The sequence below is a fragment of the Muntiacus reevesi genome, chromosome 18 (assembly GCF_963930625.1).
Source record: "Muntiacus reevesi chromosome 18, mMunRee1.1, whole genome shotgun sequence".
Taxonomy (NCBI): Eukaryota; Metazoa; Chordata; class Mammalia; order Artiodactyla; family Cervidae; genus Muntiacus; species Muntiacus reevesi.
Window position 1 is genome coordinate 37940597 of NC_089266.1, and position 27693 is coordinate 37968289.

Here is a 27693-nt window from a genome sequence, read left to right on the forward strand (position 1 = left end):
AAGTACATCATATTCGGGAGAAAGATAATTTTATCTGCATTCCCTGTGTCTATGTGTGTACTATAAACCTGATGTGTACTATAAGAGACATTCAGAATAGGTGCATAAATTTATTACAAATTGAAGCAATCATTGATTAGAAGTCTTTTTGTAAAACATAGTGAATTACTTGGGATATTCCAGACTACGGTAACAAATACATGACAAATGCAATGGTTTGAAGAGTATAAAGTTTTTTTCCTTATGTAACAGTCCCAGTGGGTGTTCTTAGTGGATGATGGTTCTCCAAGGGACACAGGCTCATTTCACCACGTGACTCCATCATCCCATTCAGCCTCTCGGACATTTCCATCCAGCCAGCACAAGGAGAAAGAGTGTGGGGGAAGCCTGATTTCATAAGCATAATCTCTCTCTAAATTTTCTTAACTTTGCTTTTTTGAACTAATCCTTTAAAAATATTTTTCTGTATTTTCTTTTTTCAGGAAACTTTTTTATGCTGTATTATAGTTGATTCTGGGCTTCCTTGGTGGCTCAGCTGGTAAAGAATCCTCCTGCAAAGCAGGAGACCTGGATTCAATCCCTGGGTTGGGAAGATCCCCTGGAGAAGGGAACAGGTACCCACTCCAGTATTCTGGCCTGGGGAACTCCATGGACTATTCCATGGGGTCGCAAAGAGTCAGACACGACTGAGTGACTTTCACTTTCATAGGTGACTGACAATGTTGTGTTAGTTTCAGATGTACAGCAAAGTGATTCAGTTATACATACACATATTTATCTATTCTTTTTCAAATTCTTTCCCCATTTAGGTTGTTACATAACATTGCAGAGTTCCCTGTGCTATACAGTAAGTCCTTGTTGGTTATCCACTTTAAATACAGCAGTGCATACATGTCTTATAGATATCCAACTGTCCCAGCACTCTTTACCAAATGTACAGCCTATCCTTTCCCTGCCTAGTACTAAACCAACTGTGTTTAGTATCAATTTCTAATAAGTGTTGGATCCGTTTCTAACTCTTTAACATATTACATAGATCTGTTTGTCTATTCCTATGCCAGTTCCACTCCACTGTCTGAATTACCAGAGTAAATCATCTTGATAACTGACAGGTCAGTTTCTTTCTCCTTATTCTCATGCCTCAAACTCTCTTAGTTCTCTTGGGTCTTTATTATCAGACTACATTTCTGGATCAGTTTAGTAAATATCATCTTTTAAAGTAACCTATGGTATTTTGATTGGGATTGTGGCGAACTCATAAATTAATTGGAGGTAAACTGACATTTCAGTTACACACATTGAAACTCCTGTTAATAATATTTATCTCCCTGTTTTTTTCTTTTTATTATTTGTTTCTTGTTATTTGGTAAAGTTTTGTAGCTTTTCCCAGCCAGTCTGGACTTCCTCTTTTTTAAAGAATTATTTCTTAAAATTTCTCTTGCTATCATGAATGGGAATAATTTTTAAAAATTATAATTGTGAATGTATAAGACAAGTGGCCCAGGCAAGTGCTGCTAAGGGGAATAGACCAGAGGTCCCTGGGTCAGGAAGATCACCTGGAGAGGGAAATGGCAACCCACTCCAGTATTCTTGCCTGGAGAATCCCATGGAAGGAGGAGCCTAGCAGGCTACAGTCCACGGGATCGCAAAGAATGGGACATGACTGAATGACTAACAACAGAAGCATAAGACAATATTGATATTTCAATATTGCCTAAATCTTTTAGTATATCTAGAGTTTCTCTTGAATTTTCCTTGAAAACAACTCTGAAATCTATCTACTTTGTTCTTTCTATCCATTTCTACTTAGTAGTAGTTGAAAGTCACCATGAAATTGGATGAGTCACCAAAGGAGAAAATAATAAAAAGATAAGGAAGGTCAAAGAGAAAAACATTATGATCACATATATTTAAGAGTTTGGAGTATAGAAGAAACATATCAAATGTGAATGTTTACCTTAAAAATGAGATGCCCAAGAAGTAAATTCACTGATCTCACTTTGCTATGACCTAACGCAGATGGTCTTTATGATCTGCAATTTTCTGATGCCAATGTAGGCAGTTGTGATGTTTTGGACTCTGGGGCTCATTCTCGGTTTAGTCAGTGGAACACTTTCCAATCGTTTAGGGTTCTTCTTGTACTAGTCATTCTTTGCACTGGAATGCTTTCTCAAAGACTCCAAAATATTGTCCTTTGCTTTTCATGTGTAATAAGATTAGCGTATGATTGTGGCTTCTCCATTAAGTTCGAAGGTCCTTGAAGCAGTCTTTGCCATATATGAATAAAAATGGGTAAGTTGTGCTTTTCCCATATTTATGCTTTTGCCTCAAGAACTAACAAAGTTTCTAGCACATCAAATATGAACTTAATTGCCTGTTAAATAGTTAAACTCTAGGTGTTTGGGTATGGTGCTGGGACTGGAGAGGATGGGCACTTCATAGATGACTTATTTCTTAGAATGAGTGTCCAGGGCTCATTGTCAGCTAGCCCCACGGACCAATAGGGATGTTTTACCTGCAATGCACTGCCTATCTCTGGATTTGGTAAACTCAGGTATTGACACAGCAACTACAGGAGTCAAAAGTAGTGGCTTAAAAAGAACATTATACACAGCATTTCACTATTAATTCTGGATTCCTCTCCCCTTTCCTGCTGAAGGATCCATGAGAGAAGACAACCAATCCTCTACCTTCAATTTCATCCTCCTGGGAGTTAGCGGTCAGCAGGAAGAGGAAGATGTCTTCTTCATCCTCTTTCTGTTCATTTACCCCATCACATTGACTGGAAACCTGCTCATCATCTTAGCTATTCGCTTCGATGTTCGCCTCATGTATTTTCTCCTTGCCAGCCTCTCCTTCGTTGACATCTTCTTCTCCTCTGTAACTATCCCTAAGGCGCTGGCCAACCACCTCCTGAGCACCAAAGCCATCTCTTTTGGGGGATGCCTAACACAGATGTGTTTCATGTTAGCTCTGGGTAACACAGATAGTTACATTCTGGCTGCTATGGCCTATGATCGAGCTGTGGCCATCACCCGCCCACTTCATTACACAACAATTATGAGCCCACGGACTTGTGTCCTGCTAGTCATGGGGTCTTGGGTGGTTGGAAATGCCAATGCCTTCCCACACACTCTGCTCACAGCTAGCCTGTCCTTCTGTGGAAACCAGGAAGTGGCCAACTTCTACTGTGACATTGCCTCTTTGCTCAAGCTGTCCTGTTCTGACATTCACTTTAATGTGAAGATGATGTACCTGGGGGCTGCTGTTTTCTCCGTGCCATTACTATGCATCATCATCTCCTATGTTCGGGTCTTTTCCACAGTCTTACGGGTTCCCTCTACTAAAGGTGTGCTCAAAGCCTTCTCCACCTGTGGGTCCCACCTCACGGTTGTTTCTCTGTATTATGGGACAGTTATGGGCATGTATTTCCGCCCTCTGACTAGTTACAGCCTAAAGGATGCTGTGATAACCGTGATGTATATCGCAGTGACCCCAATGTTAAATCCTTTCATCTACAGTCTGAGGAATCGGGACATGAAGGCTGCCCTGAGGAAACTTTTCAGCAGCAGAATCTTCTCATAACCAATGTGAGATAATGTTAGAGACTGCACTAAACCAATTAAAATATACTTGAAAAGTCAGCCTTAATATTCTCCCCCTCCAAGTCACCTTATTCTGTACAGACATTAAATTTCTTTTCTCAGAAATCTGGTAACAGTTTGATGAGACATGCTATTATCCATTTATACATGTAATTGCTCCTTTCGGCAGAGTGGCAGGAAGGTTATTAGATCCTGTTCCAATGAGGCTACTGACTGGCAGAGTAAAGTTGAGAATGTCTGTTGTTGTTGTTTTAATTGCTAAGTCCTGTCTAACTCTTTCCGGACCCCATGGACCGCAGCCCTCCAGGCTCCTCTGTCCATGGGATTTTCCAGGTAAGCATACTGGAGTGAGTTGCCATTTGCTTCTCTAGGGGATCTTCCTGACCCAGAGATTGAACCTGCATCTCTTGCTTGGCAGGTGGATTCTTTACCATTGAACCACCTAGGAAGACTTGAGAACATCTCAGTCATGGTTTAAGGTGTACATAATATAAATAGAAAAGATCTGACTTGTCTATGTCTTAGAAAGTAAGTATTGCAGTATTTCATGCTTTGGAGTCTACAAGTTATTATTTAAACATCAGTTTGGAGAATTATTAGGTTATATCACCCCTACCTTGCTTGAAAACCTTGAGGACAAGAGTTGTCTTAACACTTTGCTCTATTTCTACAAATATTGGTCACTGTGATCAATAACTGTTTGTGAAGGTAGAATGGGTGAATGTAAGTGAATAAATGTAATCTGATAATGATTAGACATGAATAGATTTGACATTATTTACCATCTATCCTATACTGGGTATGTTATAAAGTAATTTTGAAACCATTCAGGAAGCAGAAATTATAAACACTTAACGCAAGAAATTACTTACATAGATGCATTCTGAAAGTGACTAAAACAAGATAAAAGATGAATACTGATGTAATCCAAAAGTTACTAACTGCAAGAAGAAGCTGTTTTCACTAGAACTGGGGGAAAAGAAGGGGTACGTGGTGTTACCAGAACCTAGGAGTTCAGCAGAGGGATGACCACATGCCTGAAGCTCACATCTCTGAGAGGAGCTGCCAAGCTGCTTTTACTTGGTCCTCACCTGCGGAGGTGATGCAAATGTTCATTCCTGCGGTTCTGAATCCTCATGAGTGTGTGCTAAGTCGTTTCAGTTGTGTCCAACTCTTTGCGATCCCATGGATTGTAGCCACCAGGCTCCTCTGTCCATGGGGCTCTCCAGGCAAGAATACTGGAGTGAGTTGCCATGTCCTCCTCCAGGGGATCTTCCTGACCCAATGTGTCTCCTGAATTGCAGGCAGATTCTTTACCACTGAGTCACCTGGGAAGCCCCTAGAAAATGATCCTTTTATTGAAAATAATCAACAAGAGAATAATTTTAAGAAAACCAGGTCTATTTGGAGCAGACTTTAAAGGTTCCTGAGGAAGACACTCAGGGAAATGTTCAATAAATCATACAGTGAAGATATGAAGCTTTGCAGCAAAATTAACAGAGCATGAATCAGAGTGGCACTGATAAGTAAAGTTTGGGAATTGATAAAATTATCTAAGAGCCTCTGTAGAATGACTAAATTTTGAGAAAGGGGGGGCACAATGGAGAATGAGAATTCTAGTGGGGGGAAAAAGAAACTTGTACAAGTTTGACTTGATGTTCCTATGAGTCACGCTATGTGTCTCTCGATTTTCTATTCATCAAAGCACACCGCACAGTGTATTTTTATTGTGCTGTCATAAAAACGTCGAGTGGGCATGCAAACGCTTGTTTTGGAAAAAAGATGAAACAATAGCCAACACAAAGAAAACAGTGATGAGTGCTACAAAAGAAGTTCCAAATGTGCCATATAGTTTCAGAAAAAGTAGATATTTCTTTAAAGATCAAATATGTTGGGTTGGCAAAAAAAACTCTGCTGACACACATACATTATTGATACTATGCATAAAATAGGTAACTAATGAGAAGATACTGTATAGCACAGGGAACTCTACTTAACACACTGCGGTGACCTGCATGGGAAAAGTCCAAAAGGAAGGGGATATATGTATATGTATGGCTGATTCATTCTGCTATACAATGGAAACTATCACAATACTGTAAACAACTGTACTCCAAGAAAATTAATTATTAAGAGTTCTTGATTGAGATCTTATAGAAAAGCCTGAATGAAATTTTTGGCCAACCCAATACATGTGTGTGTGTGATGTTCTCTCACTATATCACATACATTATTGTCTCTTTAAATTTTCAAAAAGCCCTGCAGCACAAAATTGTAGCCCTCTTATACAGATAAGAACACCAAACCTCCCAAAGGTGAAATGACTTCATTGATGTGTTTCAAGAGGATGGTGGCTCAGTGGTAAAGAATCTACCTGCAATGCAGGAGACCTAGGTTCCATACCCGGGACAGGAAGCCCTGGGGGAGAAAATGACAACCTACTGCAGTATTCTTGCCTGAGAAATCCCATGGACAGAGAAGCCTGGTGGGCTACACCCTACAGACTCGCAAAGAGTCAGGCACGACTTAGCAACCGAACAACAACCAACAGGCAGATGAGGATTCAAATTCAGTTTTCCTCATGACCAGTACATTCCCCTGGCTAAGCTGACCCACAGAGGAGACATAAAATAATAAGGATAGATATATAGGCAAGTCAGAATGTGTGCACTGGCAGAAGACTTGGCTAGAATTTTTACAATTAGAGAGGGCACTCCAGACATAGCGCTAGTTGAACGATAGGACAGAAATGGGAAATATGGGCTCACATAGAAGTTACCAACTTTAAAGCGGTGAAGTGATTCTTCTAGTCTCAGTGACTATCCTTACACCATCGCTCAGTCCATCTAAATATATCTGGTGTCACTGAAGAGGATGCCAAGGAAATCCACAAGGAGAGAAGGCTAGTAACATAAACCACAGCAGTCACACACATTTATATCTCTGGCTTCCCAGGAAGACATGTAAATTGTTCAGGGATGTGACACTGGGCCATGGACCGGAGTAAAAAAATAAAAGCAGAAGTATCTCTTCTCTAAAATCACGCTTTCCTTAAAGAGAAGGGGGCCAAGATAGTATCACTCACAGATACAGCAAATCTATATCTATTAATACAAACAGAGCAATGCCTTCCGAAGAGATGAGGGCTGACTGAGCGGCTTTTGCACACAGAAGGACCACCCAGCAATGGATAGGAAGGGGACTTCCCTGGCCGTCCAGCAGTTAGGACTTCGCCTTCCAAAGCAGCGAGTTCGGGTTCCACCCCTGCTCAGGGAGCTAACTCCCACATGGCCCACAACCAAAAAAAAAAAGCATAGAACAGAAGCAATACTACAGCAAATTCAATAGAGACTTTTTAAATGGTCCATTTCAAAAAAATCTTTAAAAATAAAGGAATGGGGAGCTTCCCTGGTGGTCCAGTGGTTAAGAATCCGCCTGCCAATGCAGGAGACAAGGGTTCGATCTCTGGCCCTGGAAGATTCCACATGTCCTGGGACAACTGAACCCATGTGTCACAACCACTGAGCACGTGCTCTAGAGTCTGAAAGCCACAACCTCTGAGCCCACCTGTCACAACTACTGAAGCCCACGCACCCTAGAGCCTGTGCTCTGCAACAAGAGAAGCCATGAGAAGCCCGCAGACTGCAACAAAGAGTAACCCCTGCATGTCGCAGCTCGTGAAAGCCTGTGAGCAGCAATAAATTCAGCACAGCCAAAAAACAAAATACATAAATCTTTTAAAAATAAAGAAACGGGTAGGAAAGATGGAGACGTGGTACCCACAGGAACCCCAACCTCTATGCAACACCTACAGGAGGGAGGGATGTTACTGAGGAGCCTGAGCACAGACTCACCTGTCCCAGGACACAGAGAAAAAGCAGCAGTTTAAAGTGTGTTTAGATTACCCTGGGGGCTTCCCTGGGGGGACAGTTGGTAAAGAATCCACCTGTAATGCAGGAGACCCAGGTTTGATCCCTGGGTGGGCAAGATCCCCTAAAATAAGGAGGAAATGGCAAACCAATCCAGTATTCTTGCCTGGAATATCCCATGGACAGAGGAGCCTGGCAGGCTATATAGTCCATGGGGTCACAAAGAGTCAGATACGACTTAGTGACTAAACCACCACCACCATTCTACATGGGAAGAAGGTTTTTTAAAAATATAAATTTCTACTCTTTTCTCAGATAGAGTTCTAGAGAAAGATGAAATAGAATTATATTATGTTTCACACTTAACACCAGAAAGATTTCTGTGTAGGCTAGAAGTAAGATAGGAGTGTAATTGTACCATAATCTTTTTTTTTTTTTTTTGCCACTAATTACTTTTTATTTATTTATTTATTTATTTTCCTTTGGACGTCCGTATTTTATTATATTTATTTTTTTATCAAGTGTGAAACAGATCGCCAGTCCAGGTAGGATGCATGAGACAAGTGCTCGGGGCTGGTGCACTGGGATGACGCAGAGGGATGGGATGGGGAGGGAGGTGGGAGGGGGGTTCAGGATGGGGAACACATGTAAATCCATGGCTGATTCATGTCAATGTATTGCAAAAACCACTACAATATTGTAAAGTAATTAGCCTCCAACTAATAAAGAAAAATAAAGTAATTGTACCATTATCTTTACCACTCCCAAGGGCTGGTTCCATTTGTGCTGAGGCAGAGAACAGGGGCCCACTTTCCAACAGAGGCCAGAATAGGTCAGCCCAGGGATTTGACCCCGGAGGCATACTCTGGGACGATGTAGCCCATCCTTTTTCTAGGGAAGAACTCTGAGATCAATTACTCCTGAGAACCACTGTGTCCCATTAGGGCACAGTTGTAAGACCACGCAAGGAGTCTCCACAACTACTCTGGTTGGAATGAAGGTCTGAGCAAGTCATGTTTCAGGAGACTTTATAACCTGCTGCATAATTCCAAATGTTCTCCCTGCTGTGATGACCTTGCTCCCTTACAGAGGAAGCTAGAATTCTCATCTCCAGTCTCCATCCAGGACAGCTCTTCCCACCCCTTCTGCTCTACAATTAGGAAACTTGGGGTCCTTCTTTCCAAACCATCCCAGTCCTATCTCCTTTCCCACAGAAAGAGAGGACCAATTCTGCCAAGCTTCTATCAGCACTTTCTCCAGTACAGCTACTCCCCAGGAGGAATCTGCTAGAACTGGTGGCTGTAAAATTCCCTTTTGTGGAAGAGGCCAGAAGGCCACAAGACCAGGACCCTTTTTGAACATTATCTGAGCTGACGTCCCAGGTAGGGGCTTTGGCTATTGGAGAAGTGACTCTCTATCACAGTGACAGCATGAGATAGATAACCTGCAACTGCACTACATGTATTATCTCCTTTGAGTCTCATAAAATCCTCAAGAGGTAAGTGGAATTATTATATGCTTTTATCAGATGAAAAAAATAATTAACTGAATCGCCTAAAGTCAAATAGAGATGGTAGCAAAACTAGGACTCAAGAACCAAAGTCCTCAAGATTTGATGGGTGTGTGTGTGAGAGAGAGACAGACAGACAGACAGAGAGAACATGCTTCCCTTCTGATAATACTTCTCCTTGGGCTTTCCCTAAAGGAAAAAAAAAAAACAGGACCAGATGGAGTAGCTCTGATTTGGTTCTCTCAGTCTTGAACTGTCCCCTTTCTAAAGTAATACTGTTGTGTGTGCACATACTAGCAGTCACACAAGTGCATTATTTTAGAAAAGCGCTAAGGACGGCACTCCTTTCACCCCCACATTCAATGGTGCACACTTAAGAAGCTCCTCCAGGAAGCTGTGTTATTTCATTGTCGAAGCACTGATGCACCAACCTATCGGGGAGTCGCAGAGCACTCACAGGATGCCTTTTGCTATGTTTCCTGCCTCACACGACAAGGGGAAGCATTTGGCTTTCTCTATCCTCAGCATCACCACACTCATGCCACGGATACCACAGAGCCTCAACACTTTCCATGAAAGTGGATTTTAGCAGGCAGCATTTCCTGGAACTCTGGCTTAACTCCAGGGAACTCGAGGTTCTTATTCTGCCTGTAGCTTCATGCTGATCCCTACCTGCCCCCTTTCTCCCATCCCGGGCTCCTCTCTGCGGGGGCATATGCTTTTTTACTTCTTTCTCTCGGGTTTCTGCAGAAATCATTTCTCCCCATGAAGACACTGACATCCACCACTAAGGATCTCTATCATTCATCCCTGTGCTCAGGAATCTCTCTGCTCTTGTTCCGTTTCTTTGGTTCCTGTGTTGATTATACCAACCTCTTCTTTTCTGGTGCTAGTCTTACATTCTTTCATTATTTACCTTTTTTATTGCCTTGTGGTTGTTCTTGCACAAGATAAGCATTCAAAACACTGCCTTATGAATCAGTCACTTAAAATACATGTCCAAATTTCTCTGTTTACATTAAATAAAAGGTTGCATAACTGTATTATCAGAAAAGGTTAATTTTACTCACATCCACTATATTATCTTTGTATATAATGAATAAAGTACAAATCGCCTGTGTTGGTCAAAACTCCCCACAGTATAACCCCAAATTTCTTTTCCTGATTGAATTCTTCTTATTCCCCTGCCTGAACTCTCAGCTTCTGATAAAGATATACAACGTGTGGTTCTGCCTGAAGGTGTCCTTCACTGTCTAAACAACTTGTCCTTGAGATTTTTTCCATGATAAGAAACTTGGACTTCATCTATTAGGTGATATGTAGAAAATGATGGTTTTAAAGAGATAGACACAATCACATTTGTATTTTATAATATAATTGTGAGTTCAGTAAGCAGCCTTCTCTATAAATAAGCCTAGATGAGCATTGTATTTGGCCCCTGGGTCCCCATTCCCGGTGTAAATAATTTCCATTTAGTTTTAGCCTCTTCACAAGGAGCATTCTATCTCCTACTTTCACTGAAAAATAGATTTGAACCATCCAACTTCATGACTACACTCTAGACCCAATGATCATCCAACCTATGAAATTTATATTTTAAGTTAAATTTACTTATTATTAAGTTATTAAAACATCATAATGACAAAGAGTATAACATCAAAAAACTTATCATCTAGATTTAACAAAAATAAGATTTGGTCAAATTGGTTCCATATTTTTTTGGAATATGGTTGATTTACAGTGTTGTGTTAGCTTCAGGTGTACTGCAAAGTGATCCAGCTGGCTTCAAATTTTTTAAAGAAATAAATATTAGATACATTCAAAACTCCATTTATTTCCATCTCAAACCTCAATTTTCTCCTTATCATTCCAGCAATAACTGTAATTCTAGAGTTGATAATATACTCCCATTCAGAATTTATACTTATAAATTATAATGTATCAGATAGAAAATGATGGTTGTCAAAACTAAAGCACTGAGTCTCTATTTCTGCTTTGCAAATAAGTTCATCTGTACTATTTTTCTAGATTCCACATATAAGCAATATTATACTATATAAAGAACAAACTATGGATACCAATGGGGGAGGAGAGATGGGATAAACTGGGAGACTAGGATTTACATATACACACTACTATGTATAAAATAGATAATTAATGAAAACCTAGTATACAGCACAGGGAAATCTACTCAATGCTGCTTGGCAACCTAAATGGGAAGGAAATCTAAAAAAAGAGGGGATATATGTATCATATAACTGATTGACTTTGATGTACAGAAGAACCTAACACAACATTGTAAAGCAATTATACCCCAATTAAAAATTAATTTTAAAAAACTAAAGCACAGAGACAATAAAAAAGTTGGGTTATAGACCAATTATTTGAAATTAAATCAGCAAGATCGTATGTAGAGGTAAGGGAAAACTGGATGAGCATGCCCAGGAGTACACCACATGTGGGAAGCCCATATAATAAACCTGGGTATAATTCAAGAAATATTGAGTGTAAACTTACAGGTACACAAAATGAACACTATTCCACAAGGGTCTCTCTGGAAGAGATAAAAATAAAGAAGGTTTTCCTTTTCAAAAAACCTTGCAAACTATATAGGTTGTATATGCAGTGTGTAGGGATTCTTAGACATGTTACAGTACAACAAATGTGGAAATAAAGGAAAGAGAGACCAAGTGTAGATGTAGATCAGACAGTTTACTAAGCAGTAGCTGAAGTCACAATGGGGTTGAATGAGTCACCGAAAGAAATAACAAAAGGGAGGCAAAACAAAGTGTTGCGCTTATATATTGTTATGCCCAATGTCCGAATCCCCGAGCGGGAACAGAGAAGGCTTCCGAGACAATGCAACTCGCAGGAAGGGAAGTTTATTACTGACTCGAGTCAGGACTCCCTGCCGCAACCAACGCAGTGGTGCGGGTCAGAGCCCCGAGCCCAACCTGTTACACAAATTTATAGAGTGAGAAGCGGCTTGTTTACACGTTTGCAAAACAATTTCATTGGTGAATACTTTCGCGTGGGCGGGACTTTCCTGGGGGTTTCCACCCCGTTCCTAATTTCCTAATTGGCAAACATGGGTGAAAGCTAATTGGTCCTAATTGGCAAACAGTGGTCATTGTTAAGCGAAAGCTACCTGATAGTAGGAAGGCCTACTCCTAATCTAAGTTGCGTTACTGCTGCTCGCCTCACATTCCCCCCTGTCTGTTGTTCAAGTAGAGGAATCTTCCTCTTTTCCATCTTGGGCCACTGACACTATAAGTGGACCCAGGAGGGTGGAAATTAAGGTAGTTGAAAACAAGACTCAAACCATCTCTGCTGGGCTTCCCGTTCTCTTTCTAAACAAGACCACCTCAGACAAGGAAGTCAAAGACTTCTCTAGATGACTGATTGATTCTCTTACCACTCTTGTATGGTCTGCATAGAAACCTCGCAGACCCTACCCTGTTGGAGAAAAATCAAGTCATCTACAGCAGCTCATAGGAAAGCCCTTGGCCTTGCAGAGATAGTAAAGCTTGATTCACCCATATCTGAGGTACTTGGCCCTACGGGTTGCACCACACTCGGGGTCTACCAAATCTGTTTCCTACGTCCCATTCCCGGGGCCCATCACAAGAGGTTATACAGCTTCAGCTCCTGCAATAATCAGCAGGAGAATTAGGAGACCTCCCAGCAGACGAGTACGGGTGAGGTCTTGCCTTCCATTCTGCTCCTGTTCTTCCGGTGTGGCTTGCTGCACGTGATTGCAGTGAACTCAGAGTCCAATCCCGTCGACCTTTACAGCAGTAGGAGTGGTAAGGAGAACAACATAAGGGCCTTTCCATCTAGGTTCTAATACACACAGGAGGGGTCTTCCATACAGAATCTCAAAAGGGCAGCTTATAAGGGGTGCTACGTGCCTGAAAGAGTGCGAAGAGAAGGAGGATCACCCAGTCCCCGCCAGTCTCTATTGTCAACTTCATTCTGATTCATTTTCTCAACCTGTCCTGAGCTCTGGGGATTATATTCACAATATAACTTCCATTTCATCCCCAGAGCTTGGGCCAGCCCTTGTACCATCTGACTCACAAAGGTAGGTCCGTTATCAGAGCCCATAGTCACCGGCAGCCCATACCTAGGCACTATTTCCTCTAAGATCTTTTTAGCAACCACTATTGCTGTCTCTCCCTTAGCGGGGAAGGCTTCCACCCACCCTGAGAAGGTATCTACCAGAACCAACAGACAGTGATACCTGTACTTGCCTGACCTTACCTCAGTGAAATCTATCTCCCAGTGTTGCCCTGGCTCTTCCCCTCGGTACCTCGTTCCCGTGTGCTGCTTTTTTCCTGTCCTCATCAGTTGGCACGCTTTGCAAGCCTGGATTATCTCTCGTCCAGTTGTATTTTATTCAGTCCATACCCAAGCTTCTTCAGAGACTCTGGCATCTCAGGGGGAGGAGGGCGAGGGAACCTGAAGTAGACCTTCACAGAATCATAGATCCAAAGAGGAGCAACCCCCTTGTATACATTTTAGGAGCTGCATCCCTCAGAGTGTAACCTGGTTGGGTTTGAATTCGAACCTTAGCAGCTTCCATAGGATCCAGAGCAATGTTCAGCACTGGCAGAGGCAGCCAAATACAGTGATGTGCGCCACAGATAGGCATTTTCCTCTCCAAGCATGTTGCTGTACAAAACCTTGAAGACTTCATAAAAACCAAACTTGCAGAGCCCTTGCAGGGAGTAGCCAATGAGGGTCGGGGCCCATCCTTTGACCAAACCACGGAACTGATAATCCATTAAGAATGCCCTTGTACTTCTGTGGGTCCGCCTGCATACGGCATTTCACCAAATCCAGAGTAACAGCAGCAGTGTGTGTAGCTGCTCCCATCGGTGAACCATACTAGCTCACTGTTGTTTAGGGGTACATCAGTTAAGTCTTTTCGTGCCGCCAGGGCCTCCGCCAGTATCTCGCTGCAATCATGGAGCTACAAACAGCTGGAATGGCTTATTTGGGTTAGACAGGGCAAGGGCTGGGGCTTCTAGTAGGGCCCATATGAGTGTCTGGAAAGCCTGTTTCATTGGCTCAGTCCAAGTCCAGTTTGGGGTCTCTTTACTTCCCTCATACAAGGGCCGGGCCTTCTCAGCAAACCCCATAATCCACAGTCTGCAATATCCAACAGTCCCCAGAAACTCTCACCTGGCGGGGGGTCTTGGGCTCTGGTATCTGCAATATTGTTTCCTTCATGGCGTGGGTTAGCCACCTTTGCCCCTGCTTGATCTTATACCCCAAACAGGTGACCTCTTGCCAGGCTATTAATTGTGTAGCAGAAGGACCTCTGGGTGCCAAGTCCGATATTCGTAGAGGTCCTCACTCAGAGCCTCTTGAACCTCTGTGGGATTACCAGTTGGCCTTCCTCCTCGGTCCACTCAAAGGCAAATACCTCCTGGCTCTGGGCCGCCAGGGGTAGGCTGAAAAAGGCATCTTCACTCAGGCAGCAAACTGCTCAGGAGGGTGTATGGGTTAGAGACAGTGGGGTGTATGTCACTCACCCGTATGTTGACTTCTCGCAGGTAATCTGTCCCCCCTGGCTTCTTCACTGGCAGTAAGGGGGTGTTTGAAGGGGATTGACACCGCTTGAGAATTCCAGCATCCATGAGACATTGAATGTGGGGAGTGATCCCCCGCCGAGCTTCCTGGCTCATGGGGTACTATCTCACCCTCACAGGAGTTAACCATTCTCTTCCCAAGAGTTCTCACCTGCTTAAGCCTCTCTAGAAGAGAGATGTTTTCAATAGCCCACCACTGATCAGCAAAGTAAAGTGCCACAGCTGTGAGTGAGTAACTTTCTGGGTCTGATCTCCACCATAGAGAGGTACGCTAATTCCAGATTTTCAGGGTCCCCGTACCTCAGATCTAACATGTTATCTTCAGCGGAATTTTCCAGTTCCTCATGACTGCATCCACAGGGAATGCCATCGGCCACAACAAGTCTCTGGGCATTCTGGTATCACCAAAAACGAATGGGACACCTGGTGGGTCCCCAGATCTACTTTTCGTTACCCAGGACTTGGGGAGGGGTGCTGAGTCTTGACTCCCCTAGTCACTGTCTTCCCCCGCATATAGAACTCGAGTTCCAGGGGAGATTCTCTGTCTCTGGGTCGTACCTCTCCTCAGGTCCCTCTTAGGGCACTCGTTTTTACAGTGCCCCTGTTCTCTGCAGTACGCGCACTGATCTTTCTTTAGGGCCTGCTTTTTTTGGTTTCTCCTTTTCTCTCGTCCAGGGGTCTCGAGGTTCCCTCAATTCTGTCTGGGCTAGCTCCCTCTGGTTCTTCCGCTTTTCCCTCGTTCTATATTCTCTATCTTCCTTCCTGATCTTCTCAGCTAATTCCCTTTCCTCCCGTCGAATTCGTTCTTCCCTTTCTTCTGGGGTCTCCCTATTATTAAATACCTTTTAAGCTGCTTTCAATAAATTCTGTATCGTCTGTTCTCCCAATCCCTCTATCTTTTGTAATTTCCTCCTGATATCTGGGGCTGCCTGATTTACAAACGCTAACAGGACTGCAGCGCGTGACTCCTCAGCCTGGGGGTCCATAGGTGTATATTGCCTGAAAGCTTCCATCAGCCTCTCTAGGAAGGCTGCCGGGCTCTCAGTGGGCTCTTGCCTTACTAAATTTACCTTCGCCAAATTTGTCGGCTTTCTAGCTGCAGCCCGCAGGCCAGCCATTAGAGTCTGGCGGTACACTCGGAGACGCTCCCTACCTTCCGCTCGCTGGTCATTGTTAAGCGAAAGCTACCTGATAGTAGGAAGGCCTGCTCCCAATCACTATCAGGTAGCTTTCGCTTAACAATGACCACTGTTTGCCAATTAGGACCAATTAGCTTTCACCCATGTTTGCCAATTAGGAAATTAGGAACGGGGTGGAAACCCCCAGGAAAGTCCCGCCCACGCGAAAGTATTCACCAATGAAATTGTTTTGCAAACGTGTAAACAAGCCGCTTCTCACTCTATAAATTTGTGTAACAGGTTGGGCTCGGGGCTCTCTGACCCGCACCACTGCGTTGGTTGCGGCAGGGAGTCCTGACTCGAGTCAGTAATAAACTTCCCTTCCTGCGAGTTGCATTGTCTTGGAAGCCTTCTCTCTTCCCGCTCGGGGATTCGGACATCGGGCATAACATATATAATTAAAGATTTGGAAAAGAGCTAAAACGTACCAAGAGGCAGTAGAAAACATACACTTCAAAAATGGAACACCCGGGGAGGGATTTTACTAGACTTGCTTTGCTAGCCTAGTTGTCTTTCTGATCTGCATATGTGTGCTCAGTCGTTCAGTCGCGTCTGACTGTCTGCAACCCCATGAACTGCAGCCCACCAGGAGCCTCTGTCCATGGAATTCTCCAGGCAAGAATATTGAGTGGGTTACCATTTCCTACTCCAGGGGATCTTCTCCACCCAGGGATTGAAACTGTGTCTCCTGCATCTCCTGCATCGGCAGGTGAATTCTTTACCACTGAGTCACCTGGGAAGCCCGTCTTTTGATTTGCAATCTTCTGACACCAGTGCAGACACCTGATACCACCTGGGCTCTGGGATCAGTCAGCAGAACAGTTTCTAATTATCCAGGATGCTCCATGTACAGCACATTCTTTGTACTGAAGTTCTTTCTTCAAATACTCTAAAACGCTGTCCTTTTCCTCTCATGTCCAATAATCCTGTGACATTTAGGATTCTCCATGAAGTTATAAGGTCCCTAAGAGCAGAGACTATGTCATATATGTCAAATAAATAAACAACCATATTGTCGACATGCTCATGGTTTTTCCACAAGGACTTACAAAGCATCTAGCACACACAAGTTGAAATTTAACTGTTAAATGATTAAATCAAAGGTTTTTAATTAGGTAGATGGGCATCACTGATCTTCTTAGCATGTGTCAAAGGTTCTCTGACAATTAGATAGATGAAAAGGGATCATTTTCCCCAAATATTAATTATCTCTGAATTTAGCATACCCAAGTATAAAAACAGGCAATCCAATGTGGTGAATAAAGAATATATTAGACACATTACTTCACTAAAAATTCTGGTTTCTTTTTTTCCCTTGCTAACAAAGGAGCTATGAGAGAAGAAAATCAATCCTCTGCCCTGGATTTCTTCCTCCTAGGAGTTTGTAGTCATCAAGAACAAGAAGACTTCTTCTTCGTCCTTTTCTTGTTCATTTACCCCATCACATTGATTGGAAACCTGCTCATCATCTTGGCCATTCGCTCTGACATTCGCCTTCACAACCCCATGTATTTTCTCCTTGCCAGCCTCTCCTTCGTTGACATCTTCTTCTCCTCTGTAACCATCCCTAAGGCGCTGGCCAACCACCTTCTGGGCACCAAAGCCATCTCCTTTGGAGGATGCCTAACACAGATGTATTTCATGATTGCCTTGGCTAACACAGATAGTTATATCCTGGCTGCTATGGCCTATGATCGCACTGTGGCCATCACCCGCCCACTTCATTACACAACAATTATGAGTCCACGGACTTGTGTCCTGCTAGTCATTGGGTCTTGGGTGGTTGGAAACGGCAATGCCCTCCCCCACACTCTGCTCACAGCTAGTCTGTCCTTCTGTGGAAAACAGGAAGTGGCCAATTTCTACTGTGACATTACCTCTTTGCTCAAGCTGTCCTGTTCTGACATCCACTTTAACGTGAAGATGATGTACCTAGGAGTTGGTGTCTTCTCTGTGCCATTACTATGTATCGTCATCTCCTATGTTCAGGTCTTTTCCACAGTTTTACGGGTTCCATCCACCAAAGGTGTGCTCAAAGCCTTCTCCACCTGTGGTTCCCACCTCACAGTTGTTTCTCTGTATTATGGGACAGTCATGGGCATGTATTTCCGCCCTCTGACAAGTTACAGCCTAAAGGATGCTGTGATAACCGTGATGTATATCGCAGTGACCCCAATGTTAAATCCTTTCATCTATACTCTGAGAAATAGGGTCATGAAAGCTGCCCTGGGGAAACTCTTCAGCAAGAGAATGCCCTCACATCCAACATGAGCTCATACACTGAAGACAGCAGTCACCAGTTAGGGTATACCTGGAGACCCATCCCCAACATCATCCCCTCCAAAAAGCTACCTAGATCTTTCCTTCTGGAAATTCCTCCTCTCAGAAATCTTGTAACAGTTATGAACCACGTTACTCAAATCACCACTTTGTACATTTCATTTTGCTTTGGCAGGAATATTGGGCTCATGTCCCAATTAAACAATTGACCGTGAGAGGAAAAGTGAGAAAGACTGAGGTCCAGCCTCTACATCACATGTAAAGAATAATAATACCTGCCCAGTCACTGTCATAAGCTGCAAGGATCACTATGGTTCAGACTATGAAGGCTATAAATCACTATTCAAATGTCATTAGACTTTTTAAATAATTATGCTAATTATTAGATTACTACATTTAATCACCTCTACTGTTTGCAAGCTTCTTAAGGCAGGAGCTGTCTTAACGTATCACCATAACTTTCACAGTCTTGGTCATATAAAGTGCATCCAATGAATACTGGTGGAAGGCAAAATATATGAAGCTATTAGTCTCTAAACTGTAATATAATCATGATTATATGTAATCATAGTGGATATTGCATCCATTATGTACCTCCAGTGTCAAAAAGGACTCACTCTGGGGACAGAAATTATAACATGTATGTTTAAATAAGAAGATTTACCTGCCACAAAATGGTTGATATCATTTTGATGTGGAATCTCAAAAAATCGTACAAATGAACTTATTTACAAAACAGAACTAGAGTCACGGATGTAGAAAACAAACATGGTTAACAGAGGATAAGGAAGGAGGGATAAACTGGGAGATTGGGACTGGCATATACATACTACTACATATACAATAGATAACCAGGGGCTCCCCTGTGGTTCAGTGGTAAAGAATTCACTTGCCAATGCAGGAGATATGGATTTAATCCCTGACCCAGGAAGATCTCACATGCTGCGGAACAACTAAACCAGTATGCCATAACTATTGAACCTGTGCTCTAGGGCCCGGAAGCCACCACTATTGAGCCCACACACAACAATGACTGAAGGCTGAGTGCTCTAGAGCTCTGCAACAAGAGAAGCCACTGCAATGAGAAGCCCACACACTGAAACTGGAGCATTACATGCGCTGCAACCAGAACAAATCCCTCACAGAAACAAAAGACCTAGCACAATCAAGGAAATAATTTTTTTAAAAAACAGCTACCTATGAAGAACCTATCGTATAGCACAGTGAACTCTAGTCAGTACTCTATAATGGCCTATATGGAAAAAGAATCTTAAAAAAAAAAAGAGTATATATTTTGCTGAAACTAACACAACATTGCAAATCAACTATACTCCAATAAAAAGTTAAATTAAAAATGAATAGCAAGTTTAACAATACAGTATACTAACGCATATATATGGAATTTAGAAAGATGGTAATGATAACCCTATATGAAAGAGAGAAAAAGAGACACAGATATATAGAACAGACTTTTGGACTCTATGGGAGAAAGCAAGGGTGGGATGATCTGAGAGAACAGCATTGAAACATGTATATTATCAAGTGTGAAACATATCGCCAGTCCAGGTTGCAAGCATGAGACAAGTACTCAGGGCTGGTGTACTGGGATGACCCAGGGGATGGGATGGGGAGGGAGGTGGGAGGGGGGTTCAGGATGGGGAACACATGTAAATCCATGGCTGATTCATGTCAATGTATGGCAAAAACCACTACAATATTATAAAGTAATTAGCTTTCAACTAATAAAAATTTTTAAAAAGTGGTTTGGAAATTAACATGTTTCATAAAAAAAAAATAAAAAAGAAGATTTAATACAGGGAATTAGATTGTTGTTGTTCAGTTGCTAAGTCGTGTCTGACTCTTTGCAACCCCATAAACTGCAGCACATCAGTCCTCCCTGTCCCTCATTATCTCCTGGAGTTTGCCCAAGTTCATTTTCACTTACTTTTCACTTTCATGCATTGGAGAAGGAAATGGCAACCCACTTCAGTATTCTTGCCTGGAGAATCCCAGGGACTGGGGAGCCTGGTGGATTGCCGTCTATGGGATCACACAGAGCTGGACACGACTGAAGTGACTTAGCAGCAGCAGCAGCAGCATTTCCATTTAGTCAGTGATCCTATCCAACCATCTCATCTTCTGCTGCCCTCTTCTCCTTTTGCCCTCAATCTATCCCAGCATTAAAGTCTTTCCTCATGAGTCGGCTATTTGCATTAGGTGACCAAGATATTGGAGCTTCTGCTTCAGCATTAGTCCTTCCAATGAGTATTCAGGGTTGATTTCCTTTAGGATTGACTGGTTTGATCTCTTTGCAGTACAAGGGACTCTCAAGAGTCTTCTCCAATGCCACAGTCCGAAAGCATCAATTCTTTGGCACTCAGCCTTCTTTATGGTCCAACTATCACATCCATACATGACTACTGCAATTAGATATATAGTATTAATATATTAGTATATCCTAAAAGAGACTAAAGATGAAAAAAGTAAATGCTGAGCTAACCCAGAGTAAAAACTGCAAGAAGTTACAATATCTCAAGGGAGCAAAAGGCAAAAGGTGGTGTAACCAGAACATTGGAGCTCAGAAGAAGGAAGACCACACATCTAATGTTCATATCTCCAAGGAGAGCTGTCAAATAATCCATCTGGAGAGATTAAGACAATTTCTGGATTGTCCCGAATACTGCTCATTGTTGTCGTTGTCAATTCTGTTGTCAATTCTGCCTAAAATGCCAAGTACAATCATGTAGTGTTCCTTATTCACTTCTGTTTGCTGTTTCTATGTCAATTTCATTTTCATCTAAATTTATTTGTCTCATACTCTCTTATTTTAAAGGTCTTAAAAATATTTTAAAATTTAAAAAATCTTTTTTTTTGTTCCCTTCTTTAAAGAACTTTCTAATACAATTTTTCATCCAAGTACTTAAGGTGTTTTTCCTCTTCTGTTATTCTGCAAATATATTGCATAGATCATTCTTTAGTATCTTTAGAAGAGATTTAACAAAGCTTGGGATTTTATAACAGACAGTACATTTTAGCCTCTGTGACAATCCACAGGATTTTCTCTTTAGCACATGGGAGGTAAGAGTTTCCTTTTGTAAGTTAAGGAAAGTTGCAGCCACTTTACATAGAAACAGTTGAATGTTTGAGGTTAAAGCATGGTTTTCTTCATAGTTCTCTCTGATGCCATTACACAATTCCTTGACCATAGTGAGCCCTCAGAAAATAAAAAGTGGAATTAGTAAGATATTTTGAAAAGGACATAAAAAGAAAAAGTGTGATTACTAGGATGAAAATATTTATCCTGAGATGTTATATTATCCACGTCTGTGAAGCCCAAGTCCTAGACAGTGGACTGTGATCTGAGTAACAGTAATAACACAGCAAATACAATGGTGTAACCTGAAACAACTCCAAGGGAAAATGTAATTCAGCAAATGTTTCAAGATCGGTAGAATCTGAAGATTTTGGAGAGTCATCCAACAGTTACATGGCTAGTAGTAAAAGAGGTAGTTGATAGGTAGTATTACAGGGGGAAAAAAGTAGCACAGAGATAATAAAATAACAGCTAAAATTTGCTAAGTGCTAACTATATACCAGGCTCTGGTTTAAGGACTTTTAAGATATCAGTTCATGTGATCCTCATAACAAATTTCTGAGAATGTTGCTGCTGCTGCTTTGTTATTCCAGTTATACAGATGAGCACATGAATGCTAAGTCGTTTCAGTTGCGTCCGACTCTTTGCAACCCCATGGACTGTAGCCCTCCAGGTTCCTCTGTTGATGGGATTCTTTAGGCAAGAATACTGGAGTGGGTTGCCATGCCCTTCTCTAGATCTTCCCAACCCAGGGGTCGAACCCATGTCTCTTATATCTCCTGTATTGTCAGGCAGATTCTTTACCACACTGCCACTTGGGAAGCCCCACAGAAATGAGTAAGTACATTTAATAACTATGCAAAGTTCCTTATAGCCTGAAAGAGGCAGAGCCTGGACTGAAACCCAGTCAGAGCTCACAGCCTTCACCATGGTCCTCTATAGACCACTCACTACTACAGAAGGGGCTAAATCATAGCATAATGACCACTAATCAGGGCTGTTAAAAAGGTGAGACATACATGAGGTGGACTAGATAACATCTGGAACCTTTTCTTCTCTAAGAATCTAAAACATTCAGAGACTTACTATCAAAGCACAAGAAAAAAGAAAGTTTATCTCACCTGGGCTAGTGATCTGTTTCACCATAGATAATATACATGCTGTTCTTTTGAAACATCCCACCCTCACCTTCTCCCACAGAGTTCAAAAGTCTGTTCTGTACTTCTGTGTCTCTTTTTCTGTTTTGCATATAGGATTATCATTACCATCTTTCTAAATTCCATATATATGTGTTAGTATGCTGTAATGTTCTTTATCTTTCTGGCTTACTTCACTCTGTATAATGGGCTCCAGTTTCGTCCATCTCATTAGAACTGATTCAAATGCATTCTTTTTAACAGCTGAGTAATATTCCATGGTGTATATGTACCACAGCTTCCAGAGGAGTCGGGTGGAGAGGGAGGTGGGAGGGGGGATCGGGATGGGAAATACGTGTAACTCTATGGCTGATTCGTGTTAATGTATGACAAAACCCACTGAAATGTTGTGAAGTAATTAGCCTCCAACTAATAAAATAAAATTAAAATAAAATAAAATTTTGTATACCCAAAAAAAAAAGAAAAAAGAAAGTTTAATCTCCCTCATAGCCTCCCCTAAGACAAATCACAGATAAAAGGTGAAATATAATTACTCTTCTTTGCACATTTAACACCAGAAAGGCTTCAGTATAGCCTAGGATAAAGCCCGGGAGTTCAATTTTACCATACTTCTTGTATCCCAAGGGATGGTTCCAATTTGTGCTAAAGCAGAGGACAAGGGTCCATATTTCAACAGAGGTCAGAATAGGTGAGCCCAAAGCCTGGACCCTGGAGACACACTCTCTGGGAAACTGTTGCCCATCATTCCTTCTAGAAAAGAACCCTGACAAAATTACTCATGAGAATGACTGTATCCCCTCAAGGCACAGCATGTAATGAGCCTCAACAATTACTCTGACTTTGGCCCGAATTAAGACATAGGAGAGTCATGTTTCAAGAGACTTTATAACCTAGTGAACCACTCACAGTTTTCTCTATCATATGACCCATCCTGCTTCCTTGAGGAGGATCCTCATCTTTAGCCTCTAGTCCTCATCTTTAGCCCTCATCCAGGCCAACTCCTTCTGGCTCCTCTGCTCCACAGTGGGAAAACTCAGGGTTCCTCTTTCCAAATCATTCCAGTCCTGTGTCTTCTGCCTCAAAACACAGGACCAGAGACCATCCTCTAGGACTACTACTAACACATTCTCCAGCATGCCTGCCTCCAGAAAGGAAAGCTAACAGGTACTGACTGGACCAGCTGCCTGTAAACTCTCCATTCATGGAAGAGGAGTGAAGGCCACAGGACTAAGTCCCTTTTGGAAGCATCTGAGCTGACTCCCCAGGTAGAAGCTGTGGATGTTGGAGAAGAAACTTTTTACAACAGGAATGCTGCTGCTGCTGCTAAGTTGCTTCAGTCGTGTCTGACTCTGTGCGACCCCATAGATGGCAGCCCACCAGGCTCCGCCGTCCCTGGGATACCAGGGGACTAAATAGCCAGTAACTGCACTAACATGCATAATCTGCTTTGACCCTCACAACACCAGGAGAGGTAAGCAGAATTATGGCCATTTTACTAGATGAAAAAGATGGGTGAATTGAATTGTCTTCACAGATGTAGAGACAAAACAAGGACCCAAACCTTGGCCTGAATTCAGAACCCAAGGTCTCCTGATTGAATAAACAGAAAAAGAGAAGGGAGGAGAGAGGAAAGAGGGGGGACAGAGAGGAGAGAGGGAGAGAGACACTCCCCTTCTGACAACGGTTATGCTTGGGCCCTTATCCATGAAAACCGGGTGAGGAAAGGGTAGTTTTGAATTAGTTATGCCATTCCTCAGATACTTCCTGAAATAATACTCTGTGTGTGTACATATGCATGCATGCAGATGAACTCACAAAAACCTGTTGCCTCAGAGAGAAGCTACAAGCCTTGCACTCCCATATTCAACAGTGCATGTTAACAGACCCCTTAAGAAAAATAAGTTATTTCTCTGACAAAGCAACAATAGGTCAAAGCACTTAAGAGGGCATTTCTTTCACCTGAACTACTACCCCTGATGCCACAGGGAAGAATTTGGCTTCTTCTGAAAAACTGCCTTCAGCAGCTTCACACTCATGAGACAAGTATCTTAGAACATAAACACTTCCCAGGAAAAAGGATTTCAGCAGCCCAGCATTTCCTGGAACTCTGACTCAGGGTCTCTGTTTATAGCATTCATGCTAATGCACCTCCTGGCTCCTCTCCTGGGGACATATGGTTCTTTTACTTCTCCCGTCAAGATTTCAGCAGAAATCATCTCTCTCTGTGATCTGCAATGGCACCTTAGCATCTAAGTCAGTCTTCTATATTGAATACATGGATGAAATTCTTATACATTTTGCAATTTTTCCACATGTCTAACAAAGTAGCACATGCAATGTAAAAATTAGTATTTATTAACTGATTAAATCCTAGATGTTGGGTGACGACAGTTCTGGGGTGGAGGAGGATGGGCACCTCTGATTCACAGACTGTTCAGTTTTTATTCATGACTTTTCAGGGGTAATTCTTGATTAGTTCTACTAATCAATAAAGATATTTCCCCCAAAATATTGGTTATCTCCAGATTTAGTTAACTAAGTTGTAGAGATGGTTGGTCATGTGAGTCAAAAATGGTGGATAAGAAAGATCATTACACACAGTCACCACACTAATAATTCTGGATTCCTCTCCCCTTTCCTGCCGAAGGATCCATGAGAGAAGACAACCAGTCCTCTACCTTCAATTTCATCCTCCTGGGAGTTACTGGCCAGCAAAAACAGGAAGACTTCTTCTTCTTACTTTTTCTGTTCATTTACCCCATCACATTGATTGGAAACGTGCTCATCATCTTGGCCATTCGCTCTGACATTCGCCTTCACAACCCCATGTATTTTCTCCTTGCCAGCCTCTCCTTTGTTGACATCTTCTTCTCCTCTGTAAACATCCCTAAGATGCTGGCCAACCACCTCCTGGGCACCAAAGCCATCTCCTTTGGAGGATGCCTAACACAGATGTATTTCATGATTGCCTTGGGTAACACAGATAGTTACATCCTGGCTGCTATGGCCTATGATCGAGCTGTGGCCATCACCCGCCCACTTCATTACACAACAATTATGAGCCCACGGACTTGTGTCCTGCTAGTCATTGGGTCTTGGGTGGTTGGAAATGGCAATGCCCTCCCCCACACTCTGCTCACAGCTAGCCTGTCCTTCTGTGGAAACCAGGAAGTGGCCAACTTCTACTGTGACATTACTCCTTTGCTCAAGCTGTCCTGTTCTGACATCCACTTTAACGTGAAGATGATGTACCTGGGAGTTGGTATTTTCTCTGTGCCATTACTATGTATCATCATCTCCTATATTCGGGTCTTTTCCACAGTCTTACGGGTTCCCTCTACTAAAGGTGTGCTCCACCTGTGGTTCCCACCTCACAGTTGTTTCTTTGTATTATGGGACAGTCATGGGCATGTATTTTCGCCCTCTGACTAATTACAGCCTAAAGGACGCTGTGATAACTGTGATGTACATGGCGGTGACCCCAATGTTAAATCCTTTCATCTACAGTCTGAGGAATTGGGACATGAAGGCTGCCCTGGGGAGGCTCTTCAGCAGGAGAATCTTCTCACAATCAATGTGAGGTCATCCTACATTCGAGACTGCCCTTAGAATTTAGGGTGCACTTGGAAATCCATCATTCCTCTCGAAGAAGCTGTCTTTGCTCTTTCCAGCTAGAAAGTCCTCTTCTCAGAAATTAATTTATGATAGATCATTCTGTACTCATCATTGTCCATTTAGCAGAGTGGAAGCCCGGGAATATTAGGTTCTTATCCCAGCAAAGATACTGATTATCACAGTAAATTTGAGAACGTTTGAAGCTCAGCTTCTACATCCACATATTAGGAATAATAATATCTGCCCCACCACTGTCACAGGTGTGAGGATCACAGAAGTCCATGGTTTGAAGGATATAAATCACTATTTGAATGTCAATTTTAATTGGACTATGATGTTAATCAGCCCTACTATGCTTGCAAATCTCTGAGACAGGAGCTGCTCTATCACTGTACCTTTTACAACCTCAGTTATATAAAGTGTATCCAATAATTCTTGGTAAAAAGTAGGATGAACAAATGAAAATATCAGTCTCAGAACTGTAATCTAATAATGATAGACATGAGACTTCCCAGATGGCACTTGTGGTAAAGAACCTGCCTGCCAATGCAGGAGACATAAGAGATGCCAGTTCAATCCTTGGGTCGGGAAGACCCCCTGGAGGAGGGAATGGCAATACACTCCAGTATTCTTGCCTGGGGGATCCCACGGACAGGGAAGTCGGGTGGACTACAGTCTATAGGGAAGGGTCACAAGGAGTCAGACGTGACTGAAGAGCCTTAGCACATATGCACGCAATGATAGACATAATCAGACTAGATACTATCTGTTGCTGTTGTTTAGTTGCTCAGTCATGTCTGAACCTTTTGCGGCCCAGGGACTGTAGCCCGCCAGACTCCTCTGTCCATGGGATTTTCCAGGCAAGAATACTGGAGAGGGTTGCCATTTCCCTCTCCAGAGGATCTTCCCAACCTAGGGAATGAACCCACATCTCCTGCACTAGCAGGCAAATTCTTTACCACTGAGCCACCAGAGACACTATTTACCCAACCCTTGAAATCTTTAAAGGAAATTACTTGAGTGGATACTTCGTTCTTTCTGTATTGTTAATTAAACTAGACTGTTTCAAAAGAGTATAAGATTCTCTCTAAAATCTTACTAAAATGACACTCATCAATAGAGTCATTGCATCTAAAAGTAATAAATATTCTGGTTTAATTAATATAATAAAATGCTGATTTAATTATAGCATGAAACAAAGTTACAGTGGCAAGAAAATTGAGTGCCAAATAATAAATGAAAAAAAAAAAGACAGCAGTATTGAAAATGATGCAACCATGTTTTTCCATGGCTTGGGAATGATGAGGCTTTCATTCTGGATGACCAGCTCTCATCATGTAAGTAATATTCCTCAAAAAAAGATAGTTAACCCAGAAGGTAATTAAGTACCACTAAGGGACTCTACTCTCTATGATTTGATTCTGTTCATGATATAATTATAAAACTTATTAAAAATATTAATAACATACAAATGATTGTCCTCAAATATAGCATGTCCACACAGAATAATGTTTTGAATAGTTAGATTGAGTGTATCTTGGAACAATGTGCAAGTTGTTTTGTATCTACTATATTAACTGGCAATAAAAATAAAAAATTATTATCTTCTGTAGATCATTCAGATCGCCAAGAATTTGACCATGGGCATTGGGTAATGACGTTATTCACTTTTCAATGCTTTCTGGGTCCCTAAAACACCAAGGATGAGATTTACCCCAATTATCTTCTTTTTAATCAAAAAAGATTTGATTACAAATGCATATGAATCTGTGTGAATGAATGACCAAA

At 42.1% G+C, this 27693-nt stretch overlaps 3 protein-coding genes across 3 annotated transcripts; all 3 read left to right on the forward strand.

Annotated features, from left to right (window-relative positions):
* The first annotated feature begins 2664 nt into the window (after window positions 1-2664).
* On the forward strand, window positions 2665-3585 carry LOC136150035 (olfactory receptor 1A1-like). Its single transcript, XM_065910774.1, has one exon. It carries the CDS (start codon window positions 2665-2667, stop codon window positions 3583-3585), a length of 921 nt encoding a protein of 306 aa, XP_065766846.1.
* Window positions 3586-17091: 13506 nt separating this feature from the next.
* Window positions 17092-18030, forward strand: LOC136150169 (olfactory receptor 1A1-like). The gene has a single exon (XM_065910923.1). It carries the CDS (start codon window positions 17092-17094, stop codon window positions 18028-18030), a length of 939 nt encoding a protein of 312 aa, XP_065766995.1.
* Window positions 18031-24942: 6912 nt separating this feature from the next.
* On the forward strand, window positions 24943-25870 carry LOC136150170 (olfactory receptor 1A1-like). Its single transcript, XM_065910924.1, is given in 2 exon segments — window positions 24943-25643; window positions 25645-25870. Coding segments are annotated over 2 exon segments (927 nt in total).
* The last annotated feature ends 1823 nt before the right edge of the window (window positions 25871-27693 follow it).